At 34.0% G+C, this 25,246-nt stretch overlaps 3 protein-coding genes and 1 long non-coding RNA gene across 5 annotated transcripts; 2 read left to right on the top strand and 2 right to left on the bottom strand.

The window, feature by feature from the left end:
• Positions 1-100: 100 nt before the first annotated feature.
• LOC107786806 (photosystem I assembly factor PSA3, chloroplastic) lies at positions 101-3,039 on the bottom strand. The gene is made up of 3 exons (XM_016608309.2): positions 2,561-3,039; positions 1,618-1,782; positions 101-659 (listed from the first exon to the last, which is right to left on the bottom strand). The coding sequence occupies exons 1-3, from the start codon at positions 2,954-2,956 to the stop codon at positions 336-338; spliced, it is 885 nt and encodes a 294-aa protein (XP_016463795.1). The 5' UTR covers positions 2,957-3,039; the 3' UTR covers positions 101-335.
• Positions 3,040-4,719: 1,680 nt separating this feature from the next.
• On the top strand, positions 4,720-11,624 carry LOC107786805 (uncharacterized). The gene is made up of 20 exons (XM_016608308.2): positions 4,720-5,030; positions 5,141-5,292; positions 6,262-6,299; positions 6,586-6,608; positions 7,564-7,670; positions 7,758-7,809; positions 7,897-7,981; positions 8,579-8,669; positions 9,283-9,321; positions 9,506-9,573; positions 9,684-9,746; positions 9,850-9,905; positions 9,988-10,061; positions 10,193-10,285; positions 10,368-10,469; positions 10,572-10,652; positions 10,728-10,819; positions 10,962-10,977; positions 11,063-11,173; positions 11,263-11,624. The coding sequence occupies exons 2-20, from the start codon at positions 5,170-5,172 to the stop codon at positions 11,362-11,364; spliced, it is 1,416 nt and encodes a 471-aa protein (XP_016463794.1). The 5' UTR covers positions 4,720-5,030; positions 5,141-5,169; the 3' UTR covers positions 11,365-11,624.
• A 615-nt stretch (positions 11,625-12,239) lies between these two features.
• On the bottom strand, positions 12,240-15,961 carry LOC107786804 (peptidyl-prolyl cis-trans isomerase CYP38, chloroplastic). 2 transcript variants are annotated; one of them, XM_016608307.2, is made up of 7 exons: positions 15,565-15,961; positions 14,844-15,134; positions 14,534-14,733; positions 13,538-13,773; positions 13,257-13,399; positions 12,680-12,751; positions 12,240-12,593 (listed from the first exon to the last, which is right to left on the bottom strand). In XM_016608307.2, the coding sequence occupies exons 1-7, from the start codon at positions 15,748-15,750 to the stop codon at positions 12,366-12,368; spliced, it is 1,356 nt and encodes a 451-aa protein (XP_016463793.2). In that variant the 5' UTR covers positions 15,751-15,961; the 3' UTR covers positions 12,240-12,365. The 2 variants fall into 2 exon arrangements, with proteins under 2 accessions (XP_016463793.2, XP_075106624.1); XM_075250523.1 differs by having other exon boundaries at positions 14,844-15,130; positions 15,561-15,889.
• A 6,825-nt stretch (positions 15,962-22,786) lies between these two features.
• LOC142175458 (uncharacterized) lies at positions 22,787-24,611 on the top strand. The gene is made up of 2 exons (XR_012704518.1): positions 22,787-22,935; positions 24,091-24,611. It is a non-coding gene; the product is annotated as an uncharacterized LOC142175458 (long non-coding RNA).
• The last annotated feature ends 635 nt before the right edge of the window (positions 24,612-25,246 follow it).

Here is a 25,246-nt window from a genome sequence, read left to right as displayed (position 1 = left end):
ATAGGGGACATTCCCTCCAAGCTCCAGTATGTAAAGCAAGTAACCGTTTGAACAGTTGTTCAGCTTGCTCTAGTATATAGCAAGTAATAGACCATTCTTGTATACAAAATTGAAGCTACTGTATATATTGGAAGTAGAAAAGGTAAACTGATCACAAAGGAGAGAGAGCAGGGAGCATACACATGCACAGTTAAATTAGTTAACATCATTGTGTGAAGAAGATGCATCATTCATTTGAATGTGATGTTGTATACTGAAAATATGTGGGATAATCTTTCTCTTGATGCTAGCACCAGAACCTAAATTTACTTTGAGATGATAACAAGTTTCATGCCTCACTGATTTAGACTGTTTTGCTTAAGAAATTCAAGGTCTTTCATTTGCAGCTGAACTGCTTCTTTTGATAATTGCTTGGGCTCTGTATATTTGATTTCTTCAGTTCCATCAGCTACTCTCTTTGCCTTTTCTTTGACAATGCTTTCTACCTTTTGCTGCCCGACTGTAGGAAAGACAGCACTAAGCATGGTACTTAGTAGTTTTTCATCTTCTTCTTCAATCAGATCCCTTCCAAAGCAACATACATATATCGCTTCCAGAGCTTTCTCAGCTCGAATTTCCATGGGGATTTTAGGGGTAGGAGCTCCCAATTTTGCCCGCTTCTGCAAAAGTAATGGAACATCTTAGAAAACATGGGCTTACTTCATCTAAACTTTTTTATATAGTAGTATGCAGGGTAAGGCTGCGTACGATAGACCCTTGTGGTCCGACCCTTCTCCGGATCCCGTGCATAGTGGGAGCTTAGTGCACCGGGCTGCCTTTTTTTTATATTTTAAGTGTATCGGTATAACAATAGTCCATTAACGAGAGCCCAAACATAAGTGTGATATATGATTATTGAACCGTGCACATTATGTGCTTGGTGGATCTAGCGAATCGGTGATTGTAGGCCCTTCCATTAAAGCTCGTAATGGAAGGGCCCATCATATTTTTTTATTTGCTGTTAGCCTTTATATAAACACGCTCTTTGGCTCCTTGAATATAATGCCGTTTTTAGATACAAGAGTGTGATAAATGTTCCATTGACTCAACCATCTTGAGGAAGAGATATAGAAAAGAAAATCTATCCTATATCAATCTTTACATGTGCACCAACTTACTCACTAATTTATACGTATTTTGTATCCTATTATCATGTTCGATATAGGAGTTATTATGTTTAATCGCTAACACATGTATCATGTTAAATTTACTATAGGCTCTGTAAATATCAAGTTACTTGGTACACTGCTGCTAATAGGCTTCTCAATAAGAGAGAGGCAAAGTTATGTTACTTGAACCCTACAATATAGTTGTTGAGTGTGTGTGTCAGGTCCTCCAAAAGTTATGAAGTTTTGGAAGATCTAACATGATTGTGCCAGCATTTTTGGAGAATTCAAGCAACATAGAAGCGGAGTCCCACATCAAAAGAAGGAAACAGAAACAAAAGTCGTAGTACGCTTTGAAGACAGTATCTAAGGAAGAATTATGCTATACATTTTTAGTATTTTACTGATAAGCGTTGAAAGTAATGTAAATGAAAAGAAGCTAAAAATCGTTGGCAAATGAAATCTTGCTGACCTCTCTTGCTTCATTCATCAATGCAATGAAGTTTTGCTCTTCAAATTCAATATCATTTGCTAAACTAAGCCTTGCTACACCCTCCAAAATCTCCTCAGATTTGAGTAAACCAGCTCCCACTGCAGCTAACCAACAGCATAGTAGCACATACAGAGGATCCCCTGTCTATCAATGAGGCAAAAAAAATCAAGGTCAATTTTTCACTTTAGACATTTAATATTATACATAATCACCACTTTTTTTCACAGGCTAGTAACTAGAAAAAGACTTGAACTATTTCATTGTACTTGTATATGACAATATTTCACTAAACACTATGTTTAAGAAAGAAAAATAGACTTTTGGTACATATCAAGAATACCCTTACAATTTGTGATTTTGAATATGTCATAACAATTCCATGACTATAAGAACATGCCACTAAAGGAGAAATAAGACGTTTAAAGTTGAAAGTGTTTAATCTAATTATAAAAATATATCATAATCTTTTTAGAACATACAAAAAATAGTTTCATATAAAATGGAACGACCCACAAAAAAGCATGAGGCTTTGAAGGCAGTGGCAATGTTGAAGCAGCAAATTAGCAGCTGATTCAATAAAAAGTACTATCTCTGTCTTAATTTGTGTACTTCTCCTGGGAGTCAATTTGACTTTTTTCAGTTGCTAAATCAAATTAGATTAGTTCTTGCTTAAGATTAAAATTTAGATATTCAATACAAAAAGTAACATAAGTTGCAGGCCAAACTCACTAAGTTTTGCTCAAACAGTATATTTGGTGTTTTAAATTCATAAAACATATATAAATATTAAATTTAGAACCGGTCATTAATACTTAAAATTGTAGTTCCAAAATCTAGAACTTGAAATCGTCGCTCCGCATCTGCACCAAAAGCTAATAATTGATAAGTAAGCCAGGCACTTTGATTGCAAGTACAAAATTACCTTGCCACGTCGATCTCGAAATTCATAAAAAGCTCTTGAATCAGTAATAGAACACTTGTTACCAACCCGTCTCCTGAACTCAGCAAAATCAATAATATCACCACCAACACCGCCTTCCTCATTCACAATTCTGGCTATGAGACCAACAACAGGGAGTGAACCAACGACCTTATTAACGAAACTGGAAACAGGATTTGTTGTCTCGTCCATATAAGCCTTGACGACCAAGACGGCGCCGCCATTGGAGGAGTTAGAAGCTGCTTTATTATTCCTTGTGCAGGGAAATCTTCTATAGAAACGTTGAAAGTAAAGAAGAGAAGGAGAGATGGGTTTGAAGACGAGGGAGGAACTCGAAGAAAAATCGAGGTTCGTTTGAAGAGAGGAAACAACCACCATTTCTCTGGTGTGTTACATGTGGTGGACGTTCAATCTTTGTTTTGATATTGGCTTTCCCATTTATCTTTTGGGAATCTGACTCTCATTTTCATTATCTACTCTAAATAAATAGTACTCCACTTTTATTATACAGTCAAAATCTATTTACTTTTGCTTTTCCCTTGTGGGTGGTTAGGGGTAAAATAAGTTTTATCTTATCTCATTCTGTAATAGTAATATTTTCATATCATTTTGCAAATTTAATAATGTAATAATTTTATCTAAATTTTTGAATGTTAATTCTGATATGCTATTTTCTTTATTAAATTAATTTTCTTATTATTTTAAATATTTTTTTTCCTATTATTGTATACGTACACTTAAATAAAAATCTTAAATTTTTTATCTTAAATTGATTCTCAAAAAAATGCAAACTTGCTTGTTTCGAAAATATTTCAAAAATTGCAAACCTGTTAGAATGGCTATCTAAAGTTCTAAACCCATCTTATCTTCTTTAAAACATCTACTTTTTTTCCAAAAATATTTCCACCTCTTCGCGTACTGTTACTAAACTTTTTTATTTTATTAAATATGTGCATATATATATATATATATATATATATATATATATATATATATATATATATATATATAAATAAATAAAATAAAAATCTTAGGTTTAAATATAAAACAGGAGAATCACTATTATAATATAATTCATTTATAATCTTGTTAGTGAACCTAAAAATCTCTTAATGGATTAAATAATTGTTGCTCATTTATGGGTATTCGGTGTGTAAATTTCGATGTAGTGTTGTGTGTACGGGTTCAATTGAATGCATAATTTTTTATGTGCATAACTTCAAAGATATAATAAGCTCAATGTTAAAATCACCTCTGAATGGTCGTGGCGAACAATGTTTTAAAAGGCGAGAGCATGAAGTAGGGCGTTTTACTTAATACAGGACGAGGCGAAAGCCTCGAGACATGGGGCGTAAGCCCCACATATCTTTAATTTTTTAAATTTATGAAAATAATAGAGCATTATAACACAATAAAATATAAAGATGCATTAAAAGTTCAAGAAAACTAAAAAGAATTAAAGAAACTCATATAAAATAAAATATTTAGCATGCTTTACAAGTATAAATAATACAATACTGTTAAAGTTACTATGAAATATAAATTAACTCCAACCTTTTAACTTTCAAACATTAAAAATTATAATTTCTTACAAAATATTATCAAACTGCATATTTTACGTTTTTAAATGTAAATACACAATAAATTTTTCAATACTGTAATTTAAAATATTACTTCTTCATGAGTAATATAAAATTATTTTTAAATGCTAAAATAAAAATGCATGATAATTTTGAGAGACATAGAATTAAGACATGAAGATCTATCAAGTAAAGATATAAATTTTGGTTATCTATTTTTATAAGAAATACTCAAATAATATACACCCTCGGGATGTTCTCAATTAGTAAATATGCAATAATATGTTTCGTTATTTGAGTTATTTAAAAATTTTATATTTTTATAGATAAAATGAACTTTAATCATTTATTTGTTAAAGAATTTTGAGAGTTAACAGTGCAAATTAGTGAATTCAACACATAAATTGCATATGAACTGTTGGGCGAGTCCCAAACATTAAGCGTTAGACGTGTTTAGAACGTATTATCGGACGCTTGGGGCGTAAGCCTCGTAGTACTAAGTCCCACGCATTAGTCTCGAGGCGTTTTGATAGATTCCTCCTCGAATCGCTACTGCGAGACGAGTCCAAAAATACCTTTTAAAATAGCGGTGGCGAATACTCACCGGCGCAATGCCTCTCTGGCCCCAATTTCTCAGCGGATTGTCGCTTCCTGTAGCAGCAATAGCAATAAAATAAAAAAACAATAAAATTAAAGGCCCTTTTGCGGCACTACTTTATCACTACCCAACACACCCACATTCCCTTCCCATTTTCGTGCAAATCAAATATTCTCCGTCCTCCTCTGGCGCCAGCTGCTCTCTCTCTGTTTCTCTCTCTTGAAGCAACTCAAACTGTATGTAACGGTTCTCTCTCTTTGAAGCAACTCAAACGGTATGTAACGTTTTCGTAATTACTCTACTGTGCCCTTTAAATTGCGAATGCTAATGTTATTGATTTTGCTATTTGCAAATTTCCGTTGTTTTTTTTTTTTTGCTGTGTAGAGTGGTGAAGTAGAGAGCGAACAGTGAGTATGGGAGCTTTTTGTAATGAAGACCTCAGTTTCTCTTCCAATTACAACTTCCCTTCGTCTCAAGATCTCAGATTCTCTAAGCAAATCCATGACAACGTCCACGGCAACATCTATATCGACCCGGTATATCTCCGTATATGATTACTTACGCGCTATTTCAATTTAGAGCGGTTTCTTTTTTCTTTTTGGTGCTAAATGGAACTATTTCAATTTTTCAAATGTTATGCTGTGCTTTTCTGCGCTAGGTCATTGCCAAAAATGTACTAGTATATTAGTGAAAATTGATAACTGTTAATGGAATAAATGAGAATTCAGAACTATTTTGACTTGCAGTTCGTAATTTTTTGTTATCCACAATTTATCTATGATAAGTCATTGCCCAAATTATACTCATAATTTAGAACATTGATAACTGTCAATGGAATGAATGATCATTCAGAACTAATTTTAGTTGCAATTCATTTTTAGTTTTGTTATCCACAATTTTTCTATGGTATTCATTGCCAAAATTTTACTCGTATTTAAGAGAAAATTGTTAACTGTTAACTGAATAAATTAATAGAGAACTATTTTGAGCTGTAGTTTTTTATTTTTGTTGTCCACAATATTTTTTTTTTTGAAAAGCCTGTAAAAATAGGAAAGTCATTACGCATATGGCTAAATTTCGTTTCATTTAATGAAAAATTAATGACCATGATAATTAATAAGATGAGATGATTTTTTCTTCATTTATGATCTATTCCAGAATATTGAGGTCAAATTCATATATTTGTTTCGCATGTTTCAATTTGCTTGAATTGAATGGATTAAAACAAATTGTTTTTACCTGTCCTTGGTTAACCTGTGATGCAGTTCTTCAGCTTCCCGTCTAAATATTTTATCCAATATATCAAGAAGAAGTTTTACCCTAGCATTTATTTTAGTGTGTTCACTAGGCAAGAGAGATACTAGGGTGTGATAAGTACAGTTTTCTGATCCTGATTCCAGATCTAAACTCTTAATTCATTCATTCACTTTTCTTATACATGTTCTTAACTTTTTGCTGTGAGCTTTGTGCTAATTACTGTAAGTTTAATCTTTCTTGAATTGCAGCTCTTCCTGAAGTTCATTGACACAGAACAATTTCAGAGGCAAGTCTCTTTATCTTGTACTTGTATTTTCATTATCATCTATTTGTTAGAGAACTCCAAATTTGTCTTAAGAAAATTGAGTGTTGTGTGGCATGGATATGGAAGATTCATATAACTGACCTAAGTAGTTTGGAATTGAGACGTAGTAGTTATTGTTGTTGTCACTTTGTCTGAGTATTTGTATTCATATTGGCTGCAATCTGCTCTGTGACCTTGATGGTCATCTTTTAATTTATTTTTGTCGTTTTGACATTTGTTATTGAACTGTTTTTCTTTTGTTTTCCAGGCTTCGTGATCTTAAACAACTAGGTAAGTTACTAGCCCTTGTCCCCTATTTTTTTTCCTTATGAAATGACTGAGTAGGTAATCCTTGGAAGAGATCTTTCACCATAATTGTTCCCCATTTTTATATATGGTCACAATCTTTGCTTAAGTTAGAACATCAATTATTAACATTGTGATTAAATAGGGGATTTCTAGTGTGATTTGAAGAAGTTTTCCATCTATTATCAACATGTCTCCTGAAATGCTTGGCATCCCAAATTTTAGTTCTTTCACTAAAATTATTAGTAAAATATGGGGTGCCATGAAAGACATGAGTAGCCTGTATTATTCATTAGTCTAAAATGTAAGTGATTTTGGTTAGCGGAACTATGATAAATTTTATAACTATCTTTGGTTCTTGTCTGTACTGAAATTGTCTGCAACTTTCAGCTTCACTTTGTGAATATCAGTGACACTTGATGCACCAAAGAATATATTTATTGCACACTTGGTAGATGAAAATTGTCTGTTTCAGCTTTAGTGGTATCTCATTTGTGATTGCAGTTCAGAATGTCGTGGGATCCTCATAAGGAATATGCAAGATCTCTTCTTTCTGAGTGTTCTATGAAGACATGTGCTATCTAGGTTGTGCAAATTCTGGATATTCATGTAAATGATGACCTAAGAACTCATAATTAGCTTTTAAAACCATGCATGCATATCTTCCTTATGAGCCTCTTGCAAAGGCAGAGGCAAGCCCAAGGGTTTTAAGACAATATATTCTCCTATCACTTAATGGATAAATTTTACCTTCTATTAAAATGATATCCTTGTTATCTGTTGGACAAATTTCAATCATCTATCTTACACTCACTACTTGATGCATCCATTGGCTCTTGCCGGATGCTCAATGTTGGTGGAAACCTTTCAATTACAGGAGTTAGCAGCCTGGTAGTGGCTTGAATTTGTTACTAACATGAGCTCTTGGATGCACTTTCAGGTGTGGCACACATGGTCTATCCAGGAGCGGTGCATTCTAGATTTGAGCATTCCCTTGGAGTGTATTGGATTGCCAGTGAAGCTATCAATAAGCTTAAAACCCACCAAGTATGGTTTTGTGTGTACTATTTAGTTTGGTTTCTCAACTTTGATACTGCCCGAGGGTTCTCATGTAATCCTAATATTCCTTGATAGGGTATGGAGCTTGGAATTGATCACTTTGATATACAGACTGTGAAACTTGCAGGTAAGTAATATAGAATACCTCGTGCATGGATTACTCTTGCCTACTGCAGAATAAATGATCCCCTTCCATTGTGGTTGAATTTCTTAGGTCTTCTGCATGATATAGGCCATGGACCTTTTAGTCACTTGTTTGAACGCGAGTTTCTTCCTAAAGTTCGCAATGGATTGGACTGGTAATACATTTCTGTGGAATGCGTTCTGTTATTTAAGTACCTCTCAAAGATATATGTCATATTCTCATGCTATTCAATTTGTCTTGGCTAATAATAGTTGAATTTTTGACAGAAGATATCTCTTGCAATTTCTGCAACATACTCAATCTTAATTGAAGCTTCTTAGAAATAAATAGTTTTTTGCTTTTCTAGAGCAGGAATGCTTTCATACTGCCTTCTTGGATGCAATTCCTTGGTCAAGCCCTAGTTTTGCCTTTTTAGCTTCAGTTAGTCAATATGGCTCAATCTCGAGCTAACCACTTTAGCGCAGGAAATAAAGATTATGCTTATAGAATACATTATGTTTTGTAAATCCGGAAGTTGTAAGTTAGCAAGGTGAAGAACGTTGGAATATGGTGATTTTATTTAGTGATTTCCGACTCTTCGTGTCTACTCTTGCCTGCTGCTTGTAATGTCGATATTTGAGAAAATCTCTTCCTAGTTAACTATTTTTTTGCTGTTCTAGTTTCTTTGAAGCTTCTTGCACTCATATTGAGGTGATCTCATTACGTGGGGTGGTGCATATCAGTGACCATCTTGTCTTATGTTGTACTTTAGGTCTCATGAGCAAATGTCAGTGGATATGATTGATCACATCGTTGATGAGCGTCATATTGATATTGATTCAGAAACCATTAAAAAAGTCAAGGTAAGATGAATTATTTCGATTACAACTGTGCTACCTTAGGTTTCATGACAACCATGCCCACAACCTATCTTACCGGCTTAAAGAATATGGTGTTTATCAAATTCAAACTTATGCATAAGACTTAGTGATAGTCTTTTGTTCTCTTTCACATGTTTATGCTAAATGGTTGACAAGGTACATCTGACATCATGTGCAATGAGAATGTTAGTTTGCTTATTATATATAGTATTTGTGGAAACTTGTATTGTCAACGAAAGCAAAATGAATTTGACGTGCTCTCCAAGTGTGGTAGATGTTTTGATGATTTGAGCTCTTTTCTTAAAAAGAGGTTGCATTTTTGGCACTAAAACTTGCAAGACATAACTTCTTGTTGGCACTAAAATATTCTGATGATTTACAATACTTTTCAGTGATGTCAGATCTTAGTAAAGGAGTTCTACGAATGTCATGACTACATTGGTTGAGATAATGAAGTTATTTTGTACAAGCTAATTTTTTTCATGCAGCTACAAGACAATTGATCTTACATGCCACAAGTGATCATTAGACTTGTTTACGTTGTAAGCAGGGAGAGTTTTAAATGTGGCCTATTGACATCTATATTCATTGACAGGAAATGATACTTGCTAGTTCCAAGTTTGCATTGACAAAAGTAAGTCTTTCGCTTCCCAGCACACTCAGTTACCAGGAGAAAAAATGGAATCTTAAAATTTGACCGTCTTCATTAAACATGCATTTACACTTTATTCTGAGATTAGCTTTTTATGCTCATCTTGTCACATCATATTCCAATCTTGAACTTGTGCTTTGTTTCAATTTGATTGATTGGTACGTAGAGCTCAAGGGAGAAGCAGTTTTTATATGATATTGTGGCAAATGGTCGAAATGGAATCGATGTTGACAAGTTGGTTTTCTCAACCATGATCATTCGTTCTTTTCTCCCCAACCCTTTTTCCAGTATTTACTGAATGAACTGTCATTGCATGACTGGTAAGGGCTTTCATTTGCTTGCAGGTTTGATTACATTGTCCGAGATAGCCGCGCGTGTGGTCTAGGATGCAATTTTCAGTTCCAGAGGTCTATTCTTTCATCTTCTTGGTTATTATTACGTGGCATCTGTTGATGGATGTCTGAGAGGAAAAATAATTCTTTACCATGTAACTGTCTTCATCTTCTGCAGGTTAATGGAAACAATGAGAGTTTTAGGAGATGAGATATGCTACAGAGCCAAAGACTGTTAGTACTTATGTCTTAGCAGGATTTTATTAGTTTACTCGTTTGACTTGTGGTCTTACTATTTGTATGGATAAATCTTCAGATTTAACGATCTACAAGTTATTTGCCACACGAGCTGATCTACACAGAACTGTTTATACTCATGCTAAAGTGAAGGTACACAGCAAATTTGACAAAGTTGTCCTCTGATTTACCACTAGCATATGTGAAATTTGGAGGTCATCATTTTGTATGTTATATATACTTGTATGTGAAGGCTTTCAATTTGATGTTCCATCATTGCACAGGCAATAGAGCTTATGGTTGTAGATGCACTAGTGAAGGCAAATGATTATCTACAGATAGCATCTCATATAGAGCATCCTTCTCAATATTGGAAGGTTGGCCTGGCCCTTTTTTGTAAGCTTAAATCTCCTCTATTCATGAACCATCAACTTAATTTCTTTATACATGTGGAAGTAGTTAGATGACACCATCTTGAAAACGATTGAGACTGCTCCAGACCCAGAACTGAAGGAATCTAGGGATTTGATCCTTCGCGTTCGAAGGAGAGATTTGTACCAGGTACTGAGGTTATCTACATTGATGGCTGTTGCTTAAGCACGTTATATGAGTATTATGTAACATTTGAAGCTTAAAGTCAATTCTTGTTTTTGCACATGGCAGTTCTGTAATGAGTATGCTGTTCCCAGAGACAAAATAGAGCATTTCAAGGATGTCACTGCACATGATATCATCTGTTCACAGGTAGCTAATATATGGTAGTTTGTAGTGTTTTTGAGAGATTTTAGTAGTTCTGCCGTAATAGTCTTTATCTTACAGAAAAGTGGCTGTGAGAGACTTAAAGAAGAGGATGTTGCTGTTAGCAATGTGAAGATAGATCTGACTCGTGGGAGGCATAATCCTCTTGAAAGGTTTGTCAAAATGGATCAACCGATTACAGTTCTTGCACAGGATTTCTCTGTCCCACTTTCATAACCACTCTGAGCCTCTCAATTTGTTTTGTTTTGTTTGTTTTTCTTTATATGCTCTGGTTGGACGTGTTGCCTCTGCCAGTATCCATTTTTTCAAGGTACAGACTACGGCTTCTATAAGTTTGAGTATCAAGAATTCAATATTTCCTGCCCTCACTGTTAATGATTTTGATTGAAATTCAGGATTATGAAAGTGACGAGAAATTCTCTATACCTGATGATCGTATCAGCCACTTGCTGCCAACATCATATCAAGATATGATTGTGAGGGTGTACTCCAAAAAGCCCCACCTGGTCTGTTCAGATAAGATTTTGCATTTATTTTATCTCTTCTGCTCTGTTAAGTCTGATCTCTGTTCCATTTATTCTACTCAAATCTTCAGGTGGGAACTATTTCTGATGCATTTGAAAATTTCCAATTGAAGACTTATGGAATAAAAGCACAGGTTCATGCAACACCTGAGAAGAAAAAACGTCGTATATGATTTTTGCCCCTCAGTCATCACTAGAAAGTATATTCTACAGTAGATATATTTGATTATAGTATATCTCAAGCAACATATAGCCAATTTGTACAGAACTCTTCAATTGACACGTGAAAGGCCTCTCAAGTCTTATACTAGAGTTTTTGTAGAAAGTTGCTAGCCTTTACTGGAAATTATAATATCCACCAGTTCTGTAACAGTTTTTTGTATTGAGACGTTATTGGAACAACAGATTCTGGTATAGACTTTTGAATATTGCAGAAGCTCATGCTTCCATAGTACCTTCTCTTTTACTCAATGGTTGGTGATTATATATTAGAGGTTTGATGTACCTAAAGTTTGTGTGTTTTCTTAGTTTTTGAAGGGAAGAGCAACAGCTTCGTATGATCTTGGCATTCTCTTATCGATCTTCGGAAACTCTTCACTAGTTATCCCTATGCTTCTTCGTACTAGCTGGCAAATAGTCATGCTTCTTAGTGAACAACGATATCTGGCTTTTCTTATGGTACTTTTTTTCGTGATAATTATAGTTTGACTTTGCATACATACGATTGATGTCAAATTGTATGTGTGAATGATAACGATACCTTCTCTCCATTTACGTTTTTAATCTTCCAAAATACCTTTGCAGACCTTTAGGAGTGGTTGGTTCGTGATAACCCAGGAATTTATAATACAACTGAGACAATATCAAGGGAATTCTCAGTTCGGAGTAAGAATACGCCTGTAGTTAAAGTTTTAGTGGGATGGAGAACGATTAAACAAAGATTTTGTTCCACGTTTAGTTCCTGAATTTAGTGGGAAGTTAAATTGTACCTTTTGGCCTAATTCTGGGGATTCAGATTACAGCTTTCCCCCCAAACCTTAAGATGAAATTTTGAAAACAAGAAACTGAAATTACTGAATATAATATGATAATATAATGATTATGCTCTTCAGAGAGTTTTGTGAACAGACCCAATGCAGGTGTTAATGCCTATTATTCATCACAAAAACGACATTTAACCAGCGATCTTGTAGCTTGGATTCACAAGATTATCGAGGCCAGATACAACTTGTATCGAGTCTATCACATCTCCCACCTTCAGATCTGCCAAAAAGTCCTCATTTTCTGTCACATAACCAAACACAGCATATCGACCATCCAATATATTGGCATTGCTAGGAGTCAGCTCACTTTCTTTCAATAGCCAAAACACCTGGCTTGATGCAGAATTATTCTCGAATTCCTGTAAGCAACCATTATCAAATGATTTTTGGTAAATACACAATATGGAATAGGCAGAAGCAACGGAGAAAGTCAAAAAAATCTCACCTCTCTAGCCATGGCCATTGTTCCGAAAGCATTGAACGGGAGTCTTGTTTGAGCCTTGTACAGACCAAGATCCTGTTGGTATTATGCCAGAAAACTTTGTTAAATACAAAAGGAATAAGTAGGAATGTATAGACTATGAAGCAAAGTGAATTCATGATAAAGGCAAAGATAATCAGGAAAATATGAAATCTTTGTGAAGTGTTATCAAGGGCATTTTGCCTGGTTTACTATAGTGGATAATATTCTTGATTGAGTAAGCCTGTGATTGTGTTTCCAATTTAGGTGTGTGTAGTGCTGTGGAAGATGAAACGTGTTTCTTTTCACCGAGTGCTAGTCCATGCCAATGGCTAACACATTGGGACAAGTGGCATTTCTCACCACAGTAACTGGTCTATGGTAATTTTGAAGACCAACGCAAGAAACTGGGTGTATTAGACTTGACGATCGCTTGGCCAACAACGTTTACTCTGATACTATATATAACTTCTACTGAAAAGTTGTGAGTGACAATAAATTATCACGGGTAGGACACCAAGAGGTCAAATTTAGAGGCAAAATGACAACTTCATGGACTTACTTCTAAAGTTTCTCCATAGAATGGTACTTTTTCACCATCCACCATAATCTCCAGAGGTACTGTCCGAATTTTCTCAGTGCTGGGGTCAATAAAACCTTCAGCTGGACCTTCAGGATCTCCTGTCTGGACCACAAACCCGTCCGCTGCAGAACATCCACAACAATGAGTTTCAAGAAGATATACAGGCTGAAAACTACAAAGAGAGCACATTCATTCTTTGCTGCATAGACAACTTATTCCATTGGTTTCATGAAAGAACAGATCAAAAACCATAAGCTTACCTCTTTGAATTTCCATGCCGTCATAGAAATGCCTCTCCACCAAGTCTATAAAATTTCCCGCAGTAACCGGAGCATTATAGCCATCTAGTACAATACGAAATACACATTCCTCCACGTTGGGATTGTCTTTGACTTTGACCTTCATATCAACAGTTGCTCTTCCCTTCAGTAAAGGCATATTTTGATATTCTTCAGGCACTTCATATGGGAATCCATCCACCATATCCTCTTCAACACTGCAGAAATCGAATGCCCCAGGAAGATCTCAGCTGCAGTCAATGACAAGGGGTCTAAATGAGCAAAGCATAATTTTGGAAATTCACCATTTTTAAAAGTCGTCCTTGCTCCTCACTTTCTAATCCTAGAATTGGTCCATAGCCAACAAAAAATAATATTTTGGTAGTCAAACCGGAATAAGTAGCCTACTTAGACATTGATCCCTACAATGACACTTCTGTGTCTCCATTGAACAAATTCTAATAAAATAATTGCTTTCACAAAGTTTCTGTAGAAAAAATTTGTTTTGGACAGAGGTTTTGCTACCTTTTCCATTAGAATACTCTATTAGGTATGCATAGAAAACACTAAAACACTGTACATGGATAATTGACTTTCCTTAAAACCAAGTTACCCAATACATATTCAGGGCAGAAGACCAGAGAAAGTTTTGACTAAGTCGCTGAATGATTAGTCTCTTTCTCAGCCTTACTATCTGGTGAAAAAGGAACATAACCTTATCGTTAGGCATATGTATCTGACTGATGTCAACCGATGTAGCAGTAATTAGGCAACATGCTGATGCATCATCAAACAGAGAATTAGTGCCAGACACGGCATTCCTCCAACTCACAGGATGCATGAAAATGTGCATACAAAGAGCAATGCAGACTAAGCTAGCAATAAATTCTTTATTCTTATAAGTAGACTAACCCCCACTCACTGGGCTTCTAGTTGTTGTTGTTGTTGTTATAAGTAGACTAACCTAGCTATACTTACCCTCCAACATAATTAAGCAATTCTTTCTGTTTAGATACAACAGCATCTCGATTCTTGTCTTCAACAATTTTTTGAAGCTCATCTAACCCAACTTCCAGTTTGTTTAGTAATTCAACGCCGTGGTCAGCCTTTGACTTTGCAAGTCCTGAAACAATCAAGGTTTTCCCTTGCTTGAGAGCTCGGGATGCCTGTCTTGTATTCTACACAGTTGAAATACGAACAACCGTTACAAATCCAAAAGGCTACATAAGGTGCAGATTCAAGCCAATAAATGATTAAAGCGGGAGCATCAAATCAAATGACATCTTACTCTTTCGACAGAATCGAGCGCCTTCACACCAGCAACCTTAAGACTCTCGGTAATATCTTCAAGTGGTTTTTGAACTTCTCTTATTGCCTTGTTGTCTATAGGCAAGGCATACCTCAATAACGCCCCGGGATCCTTAATTGGTGGCCCTGAGATCAATACAGAGACATCTGGCAATGCGGGGGTGCTTGCATGGGCAGGACTCAACAATTCCAAACCAGGCACTCCACTTAACAAACTAACTGACAATGCAACCGAAACTGCACACTTCTTCAATGACAAGAACCAATCTTTCTGCATTTTCAGTATAAAACATTATCAAAACAGTTCCTTAGACATTTAAAACATGCATTTGGGAACTTTAGAAACAATTGCTAAGTGCCGTCTTTTCATTACTTACAAATGCTAACATTGTACAGTTAAGGCATCGGATCCAGCTTAACCCTATACACAAACACACACACATATGCAGTTGATTGTTTTTTGTAATATTAAGTACAAACATTGTGATGTAGTGGATGCAATAGTAAACTACATGACTTAAACTTCAAAATTGGCCTATGCCAAGTGCCCTCAACAATATATTTACCTCAATTTCTCATTTTGAAATTAAACCAAACTTAAACGTATAATTCCCACTAGCTCATTCAAAAGAAATGAATACCCATAAAAAAAAGAAGAAGATAAAACGGAAATGCAAATGAAAAATAAAAATAAAACCTGCCTCTTTTTCTTGGATTTCAGAAGAACGTGAACGTTGTGAAGAACATAGTGGAGCAAAATGGCGGATCGGCCCTTTATTTTGAGAAGGTGTAAAAGGGGTGTAACTGAGGGAAGGCTTATGCTTGATGGGTTTGCTGGAAGTTGTCAATGGGGAAGAAAAATAGTGGCAGGAAACAGAGGCTGCCATTGAATTTACAGGTAGTTACAGTTAAGAAAATCTGGAGGACATTTAGGGTTTGGAGGAAAAAAGAATGACAAATGTAACTGTTAACTAACAGAAGAAAACAGGAAGAAGAAGAAGACAGAAATGTGGCCAATTATTAAAGGAGAAATATAGATATGGGGATTGAAGATTTTGGTGTAATGGACAGGAGTAAAGTGGCAAGGGATAAGGCTATGACTGGAAAGGATAAAATTGGGAAATACAGAGACTTAAGTCAACCTCACGCTCCGGATAAGATAAGTGTATCAATTCACTTTGGATATCCCACTGGGTTCTGGGCTTTACCACTGAATTGGGCCGGTACAATATAGAAAGAGATTTTTAAGTACATATGCGCTATTGGAAACTTTATTACTTTCTTTACTCAAGTTTCAATTTAATTACCTTATATATACAAATTTATCAATTATATACACTTTAAGAATTAATTGAGTATCCCTTTATATTAGAAATCAATTATTTCTCATCCTTATTCTCTCTCTCCTGGCCCTCTCTCTCTATGTCTCTCTCTATCTCTCAATCTCTAATTCCAGTAATATAGAGCAAAAGAAAATAAAGCAGCAATTCCACCATTGACAACCATTAAAAAGCTTTGAAGCTTTGAATTCGAATTTGGGTTTTTAAAAAATATTATTTATTTGAATTGGGTGTTGTTGTAAATAATTGAGAACTCTCTCTACGTTTCTCTCTATCTCTCAATCCCTAATTCCAGTAATGTAAAGCAAATGAAAAGAGACCAGCAATTCCACCATTGATAGCCACTAAAAAGCTTTGAAGCTTTAAATTCGAATTTAGATTTTCAAAAATCATTATTTGTTTGGATTGAGTATTGTTGCAAACAATTGAAAATTTAGTTTGGAGTTTATATCTCAATTTTGAGGATGTTTTGGTGAAGATTAGACTTGATTTTGGCTGAATTTCAGATTGAAACTCAAAGAAGAAGAAGAAGAAGACATGACATACATTATACTGCAGAAATTATAGTAAAGTTGTAGTAAAATTATAGAAAAATTATATTCTGTTGTTTATATATATCTTTTTTATTTAAATATTGTATGAAAGTTGAACAATATTGTATAAAAATTGTATTTAAGTTGTATGATATTATAGTTATATATAACTGGGTAGAAATAATGTATGAAAGTTGTAAAAAAGTTGTATAATATATAATTAGTTGTATAAATATAAATCAGATACAAAATATACAAAAGACATATTGTATAAAATTTGTATAAAAATTATATTTAAGTTGTATGATATTATAGTTGTATATAACTGGGTAGAAATAATGTATGAAAGTTGTAGATAAGTTGTATTAAATTTTATATATATATAAGTAAGAAGTGTAAAATGAAAATATACAGTAAAATCACACATATGTATAATAAAATTATAAATTTGATTTATTGGAAAAGTAGGAGGCTAATAACCACAAACTATTATACAAGTGGACTCCAAAATCGTTAGTCATTCAATTTGCCAAACCAATACTCCTATTATCTTAATTTTATAAAATTTTGAAAGTTGCGAGAGAATATTCAAAAATATTACTACTGGACTGCTGGTTGCAGTAAAGCACGTGGATGAACGAATCAGATGTACATAATTAATTATGGGATTTTTACAGTGTATACTTTCTTTTTGGATCAGATTACAGAATAACAACGTTAGTAGTGTGTTAGTCCCACCAGCTTGTCACACACCCCACCGCCATTGCATATTTGCATGGGCTGAAGTAACTATGGAGCAGATGAATTTTGAGATTGATTGAGAATTTTTTGGATAGTCTATTGCAGGGTTATGCTCTGAGAACTCGAATTCAGAAATCGAATACTACAATTCAGATCATCCATTTCAGTGTTTGAGAATTGCCGATTGTGAATTGCCGTTTGTGAAACAAAGATATAGCACGTACGCATTAATTACATAATTCCATTCATCAAACAGGAAGATCAAGCCGATAACAAAAGGTATGGATATCCCATTGTTCAGTAATACCATTGAAACTTTGTTAAGCGATCCAGATTTTGTAAATTGCTTTGCTCTGTCCATGACATGTCGCAGTGTGAGTTGTTGAAAATTGATGCCCAATGAAAACAAACAGATTAGGGAAATGAAAAGGATGGAAGATCTTGAGTGAAAGGAGAAAGATTGAGAGAAAAAAGGAAAAAGTGTATAACTAAATCCTTTGATTGAAAACACTAATAATTGATTGAGAGCCTTTTAAGGTGGAATATATATGCTTTGTAAACAAAATTTGTGTAGGTCGGGTAAATAACAAAATATGAATAATTTTGGTAATAAAGTTTCAAATTAGGGGTGGGCATAAAATCCGAAAAACCGAATTCCGACCGGACCGAATTAATTCGGTAATTCGGTTTCGGTTTTTTTTGGTATTTCGATTCAATTCAGTACTAAATTTTCGGTATTTCGGTACAACGGTTCGGTCCTCGGTATTAGGATCTTGACAATTCGGTATACCGAAATACCAAAAATTTAAAAATCATGTAGAAGATTAGGAGTAGTAGACTGCCCAGTAGGGGTGTCAAAATAATTCTGAAAACCGACCGAACCGACCGAACCGAACCTAACCGAACCGATTATTAGGTTTTTTTAAGTAAAACCGTAGGTTTCAATAAAAATTTATAACCGTACCGAATATTAGGGTAGGTTTTTTTATTTTACAAAAAATACCGAAAAAATACCGAACCGAACCATTATTTTATTATATGTATAAAGTATATTTATATGTTAAGTCTAAAATTGAAGAAATTAAATATTTACCTTGGGCCTTGGACTTTGGGTGGATTTTGATGAAAATAATTAACTAAGATACCCATACGTCAAATTTACCTTTAACCTATTACTATTGAAACAATAAATATATTTTATACATTGACTGCTGCCCTATTATTTGAGTTTCTCCATTGTTTGCTGCCTGCTATTAAAACAAAAGAACTTTCAACCCCCACGTTCCACACGGCACACACTAAGGTATATTTTCTATTCTTTTTTTCCCAATTTGATATTGAAGCTATTCTTGTAGTTTTCTTTTGGAAGCATACATGATAGTAAACTATTCTCTTAGTTTTCTTTATATATGATGGTAAACTACAACTTAGAAAAAGTACAATTGATAAATAAAGCCAAATTTGATAAGGCATATAACATCTTATTTCCAGCAAATATTAATACATTGAATCATAGTATCTGTATGCTCTGACAGTTCACTATGTTCATATAATACCTAGAGAGATGTTTGTGCCAAATAATTAAGCAAGAATGTGATATCACATAATTCATAAACATTAAGTTTAACATTCATATTTTCAGTATTCATTTAATACATTCTTCATAATAAACAGTTTTTTTTTAATTTTTCTTATTTCAGCTATTCATCGAGAATTACCAAATATTTTTGTCTTTCTTTAATCACTAATGATTTTCATTTTTATTTGTTTTAACAGGTTATATTCATGGATCAATCAAATGCTATGGGCAAGAGTCAAAGTTTTCAAGCTAATGGACATAATCAGGGAAGAACAGAGGATATTAGAACAGAACCAAAGACAGGTATACCTCCTCGACCACCTCAAAAACGAAAAAGAACTAACCAAAAAGGTCCTCAAAAGAAAAATAGTGATCAAGGGTCAGAGGTTTGGTATCATTTTACTAAGATAGAAGAAAGTGAACCAGTTAAAGCTACATGTAATTATTGTAAAAAAGAACTTGTTGCTTCAGGGAGAAATGACACTTCAGGCATGTGGAGCCATATGGATCGGTGTAAATTATATCCTTATAAAAGAGAGAAAAATCAAAAATCTATAACTGATTTCACCACCAAAGGTGAAAAGGGTGATGGTAAAGAAACTAGCAAATCAAAACCACTTAACATAGAAGAAGTTAGAAACGCATTGGCTGCGATGATTATTATTGATGAGTTGCCCTTTAAGATTGTAGAAGGGGAAGGTTTTCAAAGATACAGTAAAGGACTTGAACCTAGATTCACAATCCCTTCAAGAAATACAATTGTAAGAGATTGTTTGGAGCTTTACGTAAAAGAGAAAGTCAAATTGAAAAAATTAATTGAAAAGCATCGTTTGTGCCTTACCACAGACACTTGGACATCAATTCAAAATCTTAATTATATGTGTCTTAAAGCACATTAGATTGACAATGATTGGTTGTACCAAAAGAGAATTTTAAACTTTCAGCTCATTGAGAGCCATGCAGGACGGATTATTGGCAGTTCTATTGAGGAATGTCTAATTAATTGGGGAATTGAAAGTGTTTTCACAGTGACAGTAGATAATGCAAGCTCAAACGATACTTGTCTTGATTACTTGATGAAGTGTGTAAAGTGGAAAGATTCAATTTTAGAAAATAAATACATGCATGTTAGATGTGCTGCCCACATTGTTAATTTAATTGTGAAAGAAGGCTTAGCTGAGCAAGATAAGGCCATAATTCGAATTCGAAATGCAATTAGATATGTGCGGCCTTCTCCTGCTAAGTATAGTTTATTCAAGAAATGTGTAGAAAAAGAGAAGATTTCTTATAAACATCTTGTTTGTCTTGATGTTGATACGAGATGGAATTCCACATATAAGATGTTGGAACATGTTGAGAAATTTGAGAAAGCTTTTGTAAGGATGGAATTAGATGATCCAAGTTATAAAAAGTACTTTGATGGAGGTTATAATGGATTGGCAGATGAAAATAAAGATGCAAAATATAACAAGGAAAAGGATTAAAAAACTATTGGAATTTTAAAGATCAATGATGTTGGTAATTCTTGTGAAGAAGCGAAAAATGGGAAAAAGAAGTACGTGAATAAGAAAAAAAAGAGATCCAAAAATCATTGGTCCTCCTAGGCATGAAGATTTTCAAGCAGCAAGATGCTTTGCGAAATTTCTAAAATTATTTTATAGTGTGACATTAAAGTTTTCTGGTTCATTGTATACTACTTCTAATACATTTTTTCGTGAACTGGTTGCTATTCATTCTACAATTGGGTCTCTTTCTGTTCATGAGGATGATGACATGAGAAGCATGGCATTGAGAATGATGGAGAAATTTGATAAATATTGGTCTTTTAATAATAAGACTAATTACCTGTTGTTTGTTGCTATTGTTTTGGATCCACGTTACAAGTTAGATTATGTGGAATTTTGTTTTGGTGAGATGTATGACCATGATAATGTCTTAACAAAATTGAGGACTACTAGTGTTGCCGGATCTTTGGATGAGTTGTATCATGAGTATAAGAGATTATATACAGATGAACAAGGAAAAGTTGGAGATGTAACATCTAAAGAAATTTCTCATGGCATGGATATTGATGAATGTGATAAAAATTTAGACTTTCTTGATTCACAATTCTCAAAACGCATGGAATCATTAAAGAAAACAGAGAATGCATCAGAGATAAGCAAATACTTGAATGATGAGCTGATAGAAAAGAAACCTGAATTTGATCTCCTGGCTTGGTGGAAAGGAAATAAAACTAAATATCCTATTCTCTCAAAGTTGGCCAAGGATGTTTTAGCCATTCCCGTGTCTACTGTATCTAGTGAACATGCCTTTAGCACCGGTGGTCGTGTAATTGATTCATTTAGGAGTTCTCTAACTCCTAAAACAGTGGAAGCTCTTATCTGTGCACAAAATTGATTGCGGTCTACTCCTATTGATTTACGTGAATCACTGGATAATATTGAGAAGATTGAAGAAGGTAATAGAATCTTTTATTAATTTGATGTTTTTTATTTTTATGTGAAACATTGATGTTTATTAATCCAATTTTGTTTGTCTTATATTTTACAGATTGTCTAAATTCTGCAGCAGTTAACATTACTAATATTGACGAATAGTTTAGGTCCAAGGTTCACTGGTAAAATAATTATTTTGTTAGTTTTTCATAAAATATTCCTTCTTCATGAAATAATATAGCTTAGCTTGATTTTCTTGCTATTTACAGATATAGAAGGAAGAGGATATTTTCAAAATCCATGGCGTGGTGTGTTTACTGCCTTGATTCTTGCTAAATCACTTCTTAGTTCTTAGTTCCATTAATTTATATAGTTTTTGATAGTCTTAATGCTAAAGTATTTTATAGAAGAAACAAATAGAAGCTTTGTTTCATAGTGCAGACAACTTTTTCTATTATATTTATATATGTCGTAGGTATTATGAAGTCTCTTAAAGTGAATGACACCATAGAAACTTTGATGGTCAAGTAAGTTCCATTTCACATGGAAATTAGCCTGATCACATACTCAGGTGTAACTTTTTTCAAGGATACTTTTATTGATATGACTATGCAAAAACTTTATTAAATTTTCAAAAAGAAACCTTTGCAGTTGTTGTTCATATAAGTTTTACTTTGAGTTTTGTGGCTGGAATTTGTCATATTTTTTAGAGCACCATCTTTCATACATACTTTAGATTATGTAATGTGCAGTTTTTACGGATAAATTCAATTTTTCTTGATCATAAGTTATGTACAATAGCATGGTAAATTTTGCATTAGTTCTCGTGGCTATGAGTAGTCTAGAACCATATCAGTCTTATATGGTTATGAGAATTGTATACTTTATGCATTATATTAAAGTTTGTTACTATTTTAGACAATAAATAGGGACATTCCAATAATAGTGCATTCTTAAATGACACTTTCAAAAAATTACCGAACCGTACCGATACGGAAGAGAAATCGAGATGACATGGATGGTTTTAGAAAGTTTAATTTTGGTTATATACAGTAAAATAACCGAAAATTGGTATGGTATAATTTTTTAAAAATAACCGGCCGAACCGTACCATTGACACCCCTGCTGCCCCGCGCCCAAGTGCCCAAGTGCTGACCCAAAAGCCAAAATTTTAGTTTTTGGAGCCCAACCCAATAAGACTCAACCCAATAACCCAAAATTCTTTCACTTGTCTTACCCTAAGTCCTAACATTCTGAGAAACCTAAGAACTAAGAAGTAACAACGAGTGAACAACTGAGAAACCTAAGTACGAACGAACGACTCCTTACTCAAAAACTCAGAGATCGGTTGTCCAGCGTCCGCTGTCGCCACTCCTCTGTGAGATCGCCAGATCGGCTGCCCGGCATCCGCTGTCAACTCTTCAAATCAAGACTGTAACAGGTCTGATTCATAACTTTTCAAATTTTCATTCTTCAATCTTCATTTTTCTAATTTGTCTCGAGTAACTCTCATTTCATGATCTAAGTTTTGAAGTTTAGATAGAACTAATGTCCATTTTCTCGGATGCTCTGCGAATATATGCAGTAATAGTAGCAACAAAATCAAAATGGGGCCTGAGCATTTTTTTTGCACTAATTTGTTCTGAAAATTGAACACGGAAAGAGGTTATGCGATTAGGCGTATAGCTAAGATTAGGCGTATAACCTTTTGTCGAATGAATAACCGTATATTTTAATTTTTGAAATGATGATGGATCTAGTGTCCGTGACTAGTAGGGGACAACGACCGTGAATATAAAAGATTTTGAGGCTGAGTTGATTTAAGTGAATTTTTATTTGGAAGATGAGGTATAAGATAAAGAGAAGAAGCTGGGTACCTGATTAAGTTAGTGAGAAAACTGTACTCTAGTTGAAAAGGGTGTATAACTGTATATGATTTATTTTCTCTTAGGCCTTCATTTATGAGAGGTGTTGGAAGAATTTTTCTTAACCTAGTTAGTGAACCCAATTTCTTGAATAATATGATCTGAACCTTATATGCTTCTTGAATGATATGATCTGAACCTTATATGCTGCAAGTTAACAACAATGATTGAAAAGATTTTAGGAGTGTATGGTTCCTTATTCCCTGTATGCCTAATTGGGATGGCATAACAAAAGAGCCAGATCAAAAATATTTTGTATTTGTGAGGACTTCGAGTAAAATGACTTAAACATCATGTCCTATGAATGAACTTTAAATCTCAGAAATGAGTGAATCTTCTCATTTTGGGAAATGGATACTTCCTCTCTGGAATTTTGATTAGTTTCTTTTGTTTGTACATTTATGCTTTTGTAGCTGGTATTATAGGGACACTGGTCTTCCAATTATTGGAACTTCAGTGTTAGTGCCATTTGATAAGTTGCTTGACAAAATAACGAAAAGTTCTTAATTTGTGTTTATATTTGTTTTAATTTTATATAGATAGCAGACGAAAGTAGAGTAAGTGATGTTCGTTCAAGTGAATACTCTATTTGTTTGGTGATATACTTTTGTAGTTTTGTTTTATTATCATCAAAAAATAATATTCTAACTTATGATTTATATTTTTTTTAGGTTCAAGTGCAATCATGCTCTGCACTCCTAAAGTACGCTCTGATATTTGGGATCACTTTGAGGTGAAAGAAGATAACGGAGAAGTTCGCAAAGTAGAGTGCAAGCATTATGGTCAAGTATATAATGTTCATCCAAAGAGGAATGAAACATCTTTTTTAAGGAAACATATTAGGCGTTGTCTTGAGAGTCTTCCTGGAATCCATATTTAAGAATTAGAGTCTGCTACTACTGTTAATTTTGTTGTTTTTGTTGCACTGCTGGTACTGTTAGAAGTTAGAACACTAATTTTGCATTTCTGCTACTGTTAATTCTGCTTATTTCTGCTGCTAGTGCTATTGTTATTGCACTGTTTAATTCGGTTTTTAATACTGCTACAGTGGTGTTAGAACACTAAAATTTGCAGCCTGTTAAACTGTAGGCTGTTGTGAAAATGTTTAGGTTCAGTCGTTCAGGTGTAAACTTCTACTGTTATTGCACTGTTGAACTTCTTTTCTGTGAAAATGTAGTTAATGACTTAATGGTTTTCAATTTTGTCATTGATTTTTTTGTTTAGGTTCAGTCGTTCAGATACTTAATGGTTACAGATCATAGGCATGTCTTTTAAGACATTCTGATCATGTTACCAGAAGTTTTGAACACTCATAGCAACACTCATGTTCAGATCAGTGATAGGTCATAGGCATGTCTTTAATACACTCCCAAAGTTTTGAACTAATGGTTGGTAGCAATTCGTTATTATGAAATGCAGCATTAAACTGAAACCGTACCGAACCAAAATAATAAATACCGAACCGTACCGAAATAATTTGGTACGGTATTTGGTATATACAATTGACAAATCGAATACCGAAATACCGAACCGAAATTCTTAAATACTGAACCGAAATACCGAATGCCTACACCTATTTCAAATAGTGTATAGGTATGTAAGAATCGCATATAGAAACATGAAAATTTACCTCCTATAGCAAAGTTTTATACCCTATTTATTATAAATAAAAATACTTTTAAATTATTATTTTCTATAGCTACCTTTTAGATTTTAGAGCAAAATATGTATTTATGATCACTTACTACCATTAAGCCATAAAATACGTTGTCTAATATTTTCTCTCTCATTCTTTCATTATAATTTATTCTCTCCCAAAATCACCGC

This window comes from Nicotiana tabacum, chromosome 3 (genome assembly GCF_000715075.1).
Source record: "Nicotiana tabacum cultivar K326 chromosome 3, ASM71507v2, whole genome shotgun sequence".
Lineage (NCBI taxonomy): Eukaryota > Viridiplantae > Streptophyta > Magnoliopsida > Solanales > Solanaceae > Nicotiana > Nicotiana tabacum.
This window is presented reverse-complemented; position numbering and strand designations above follow the sequence as displayed.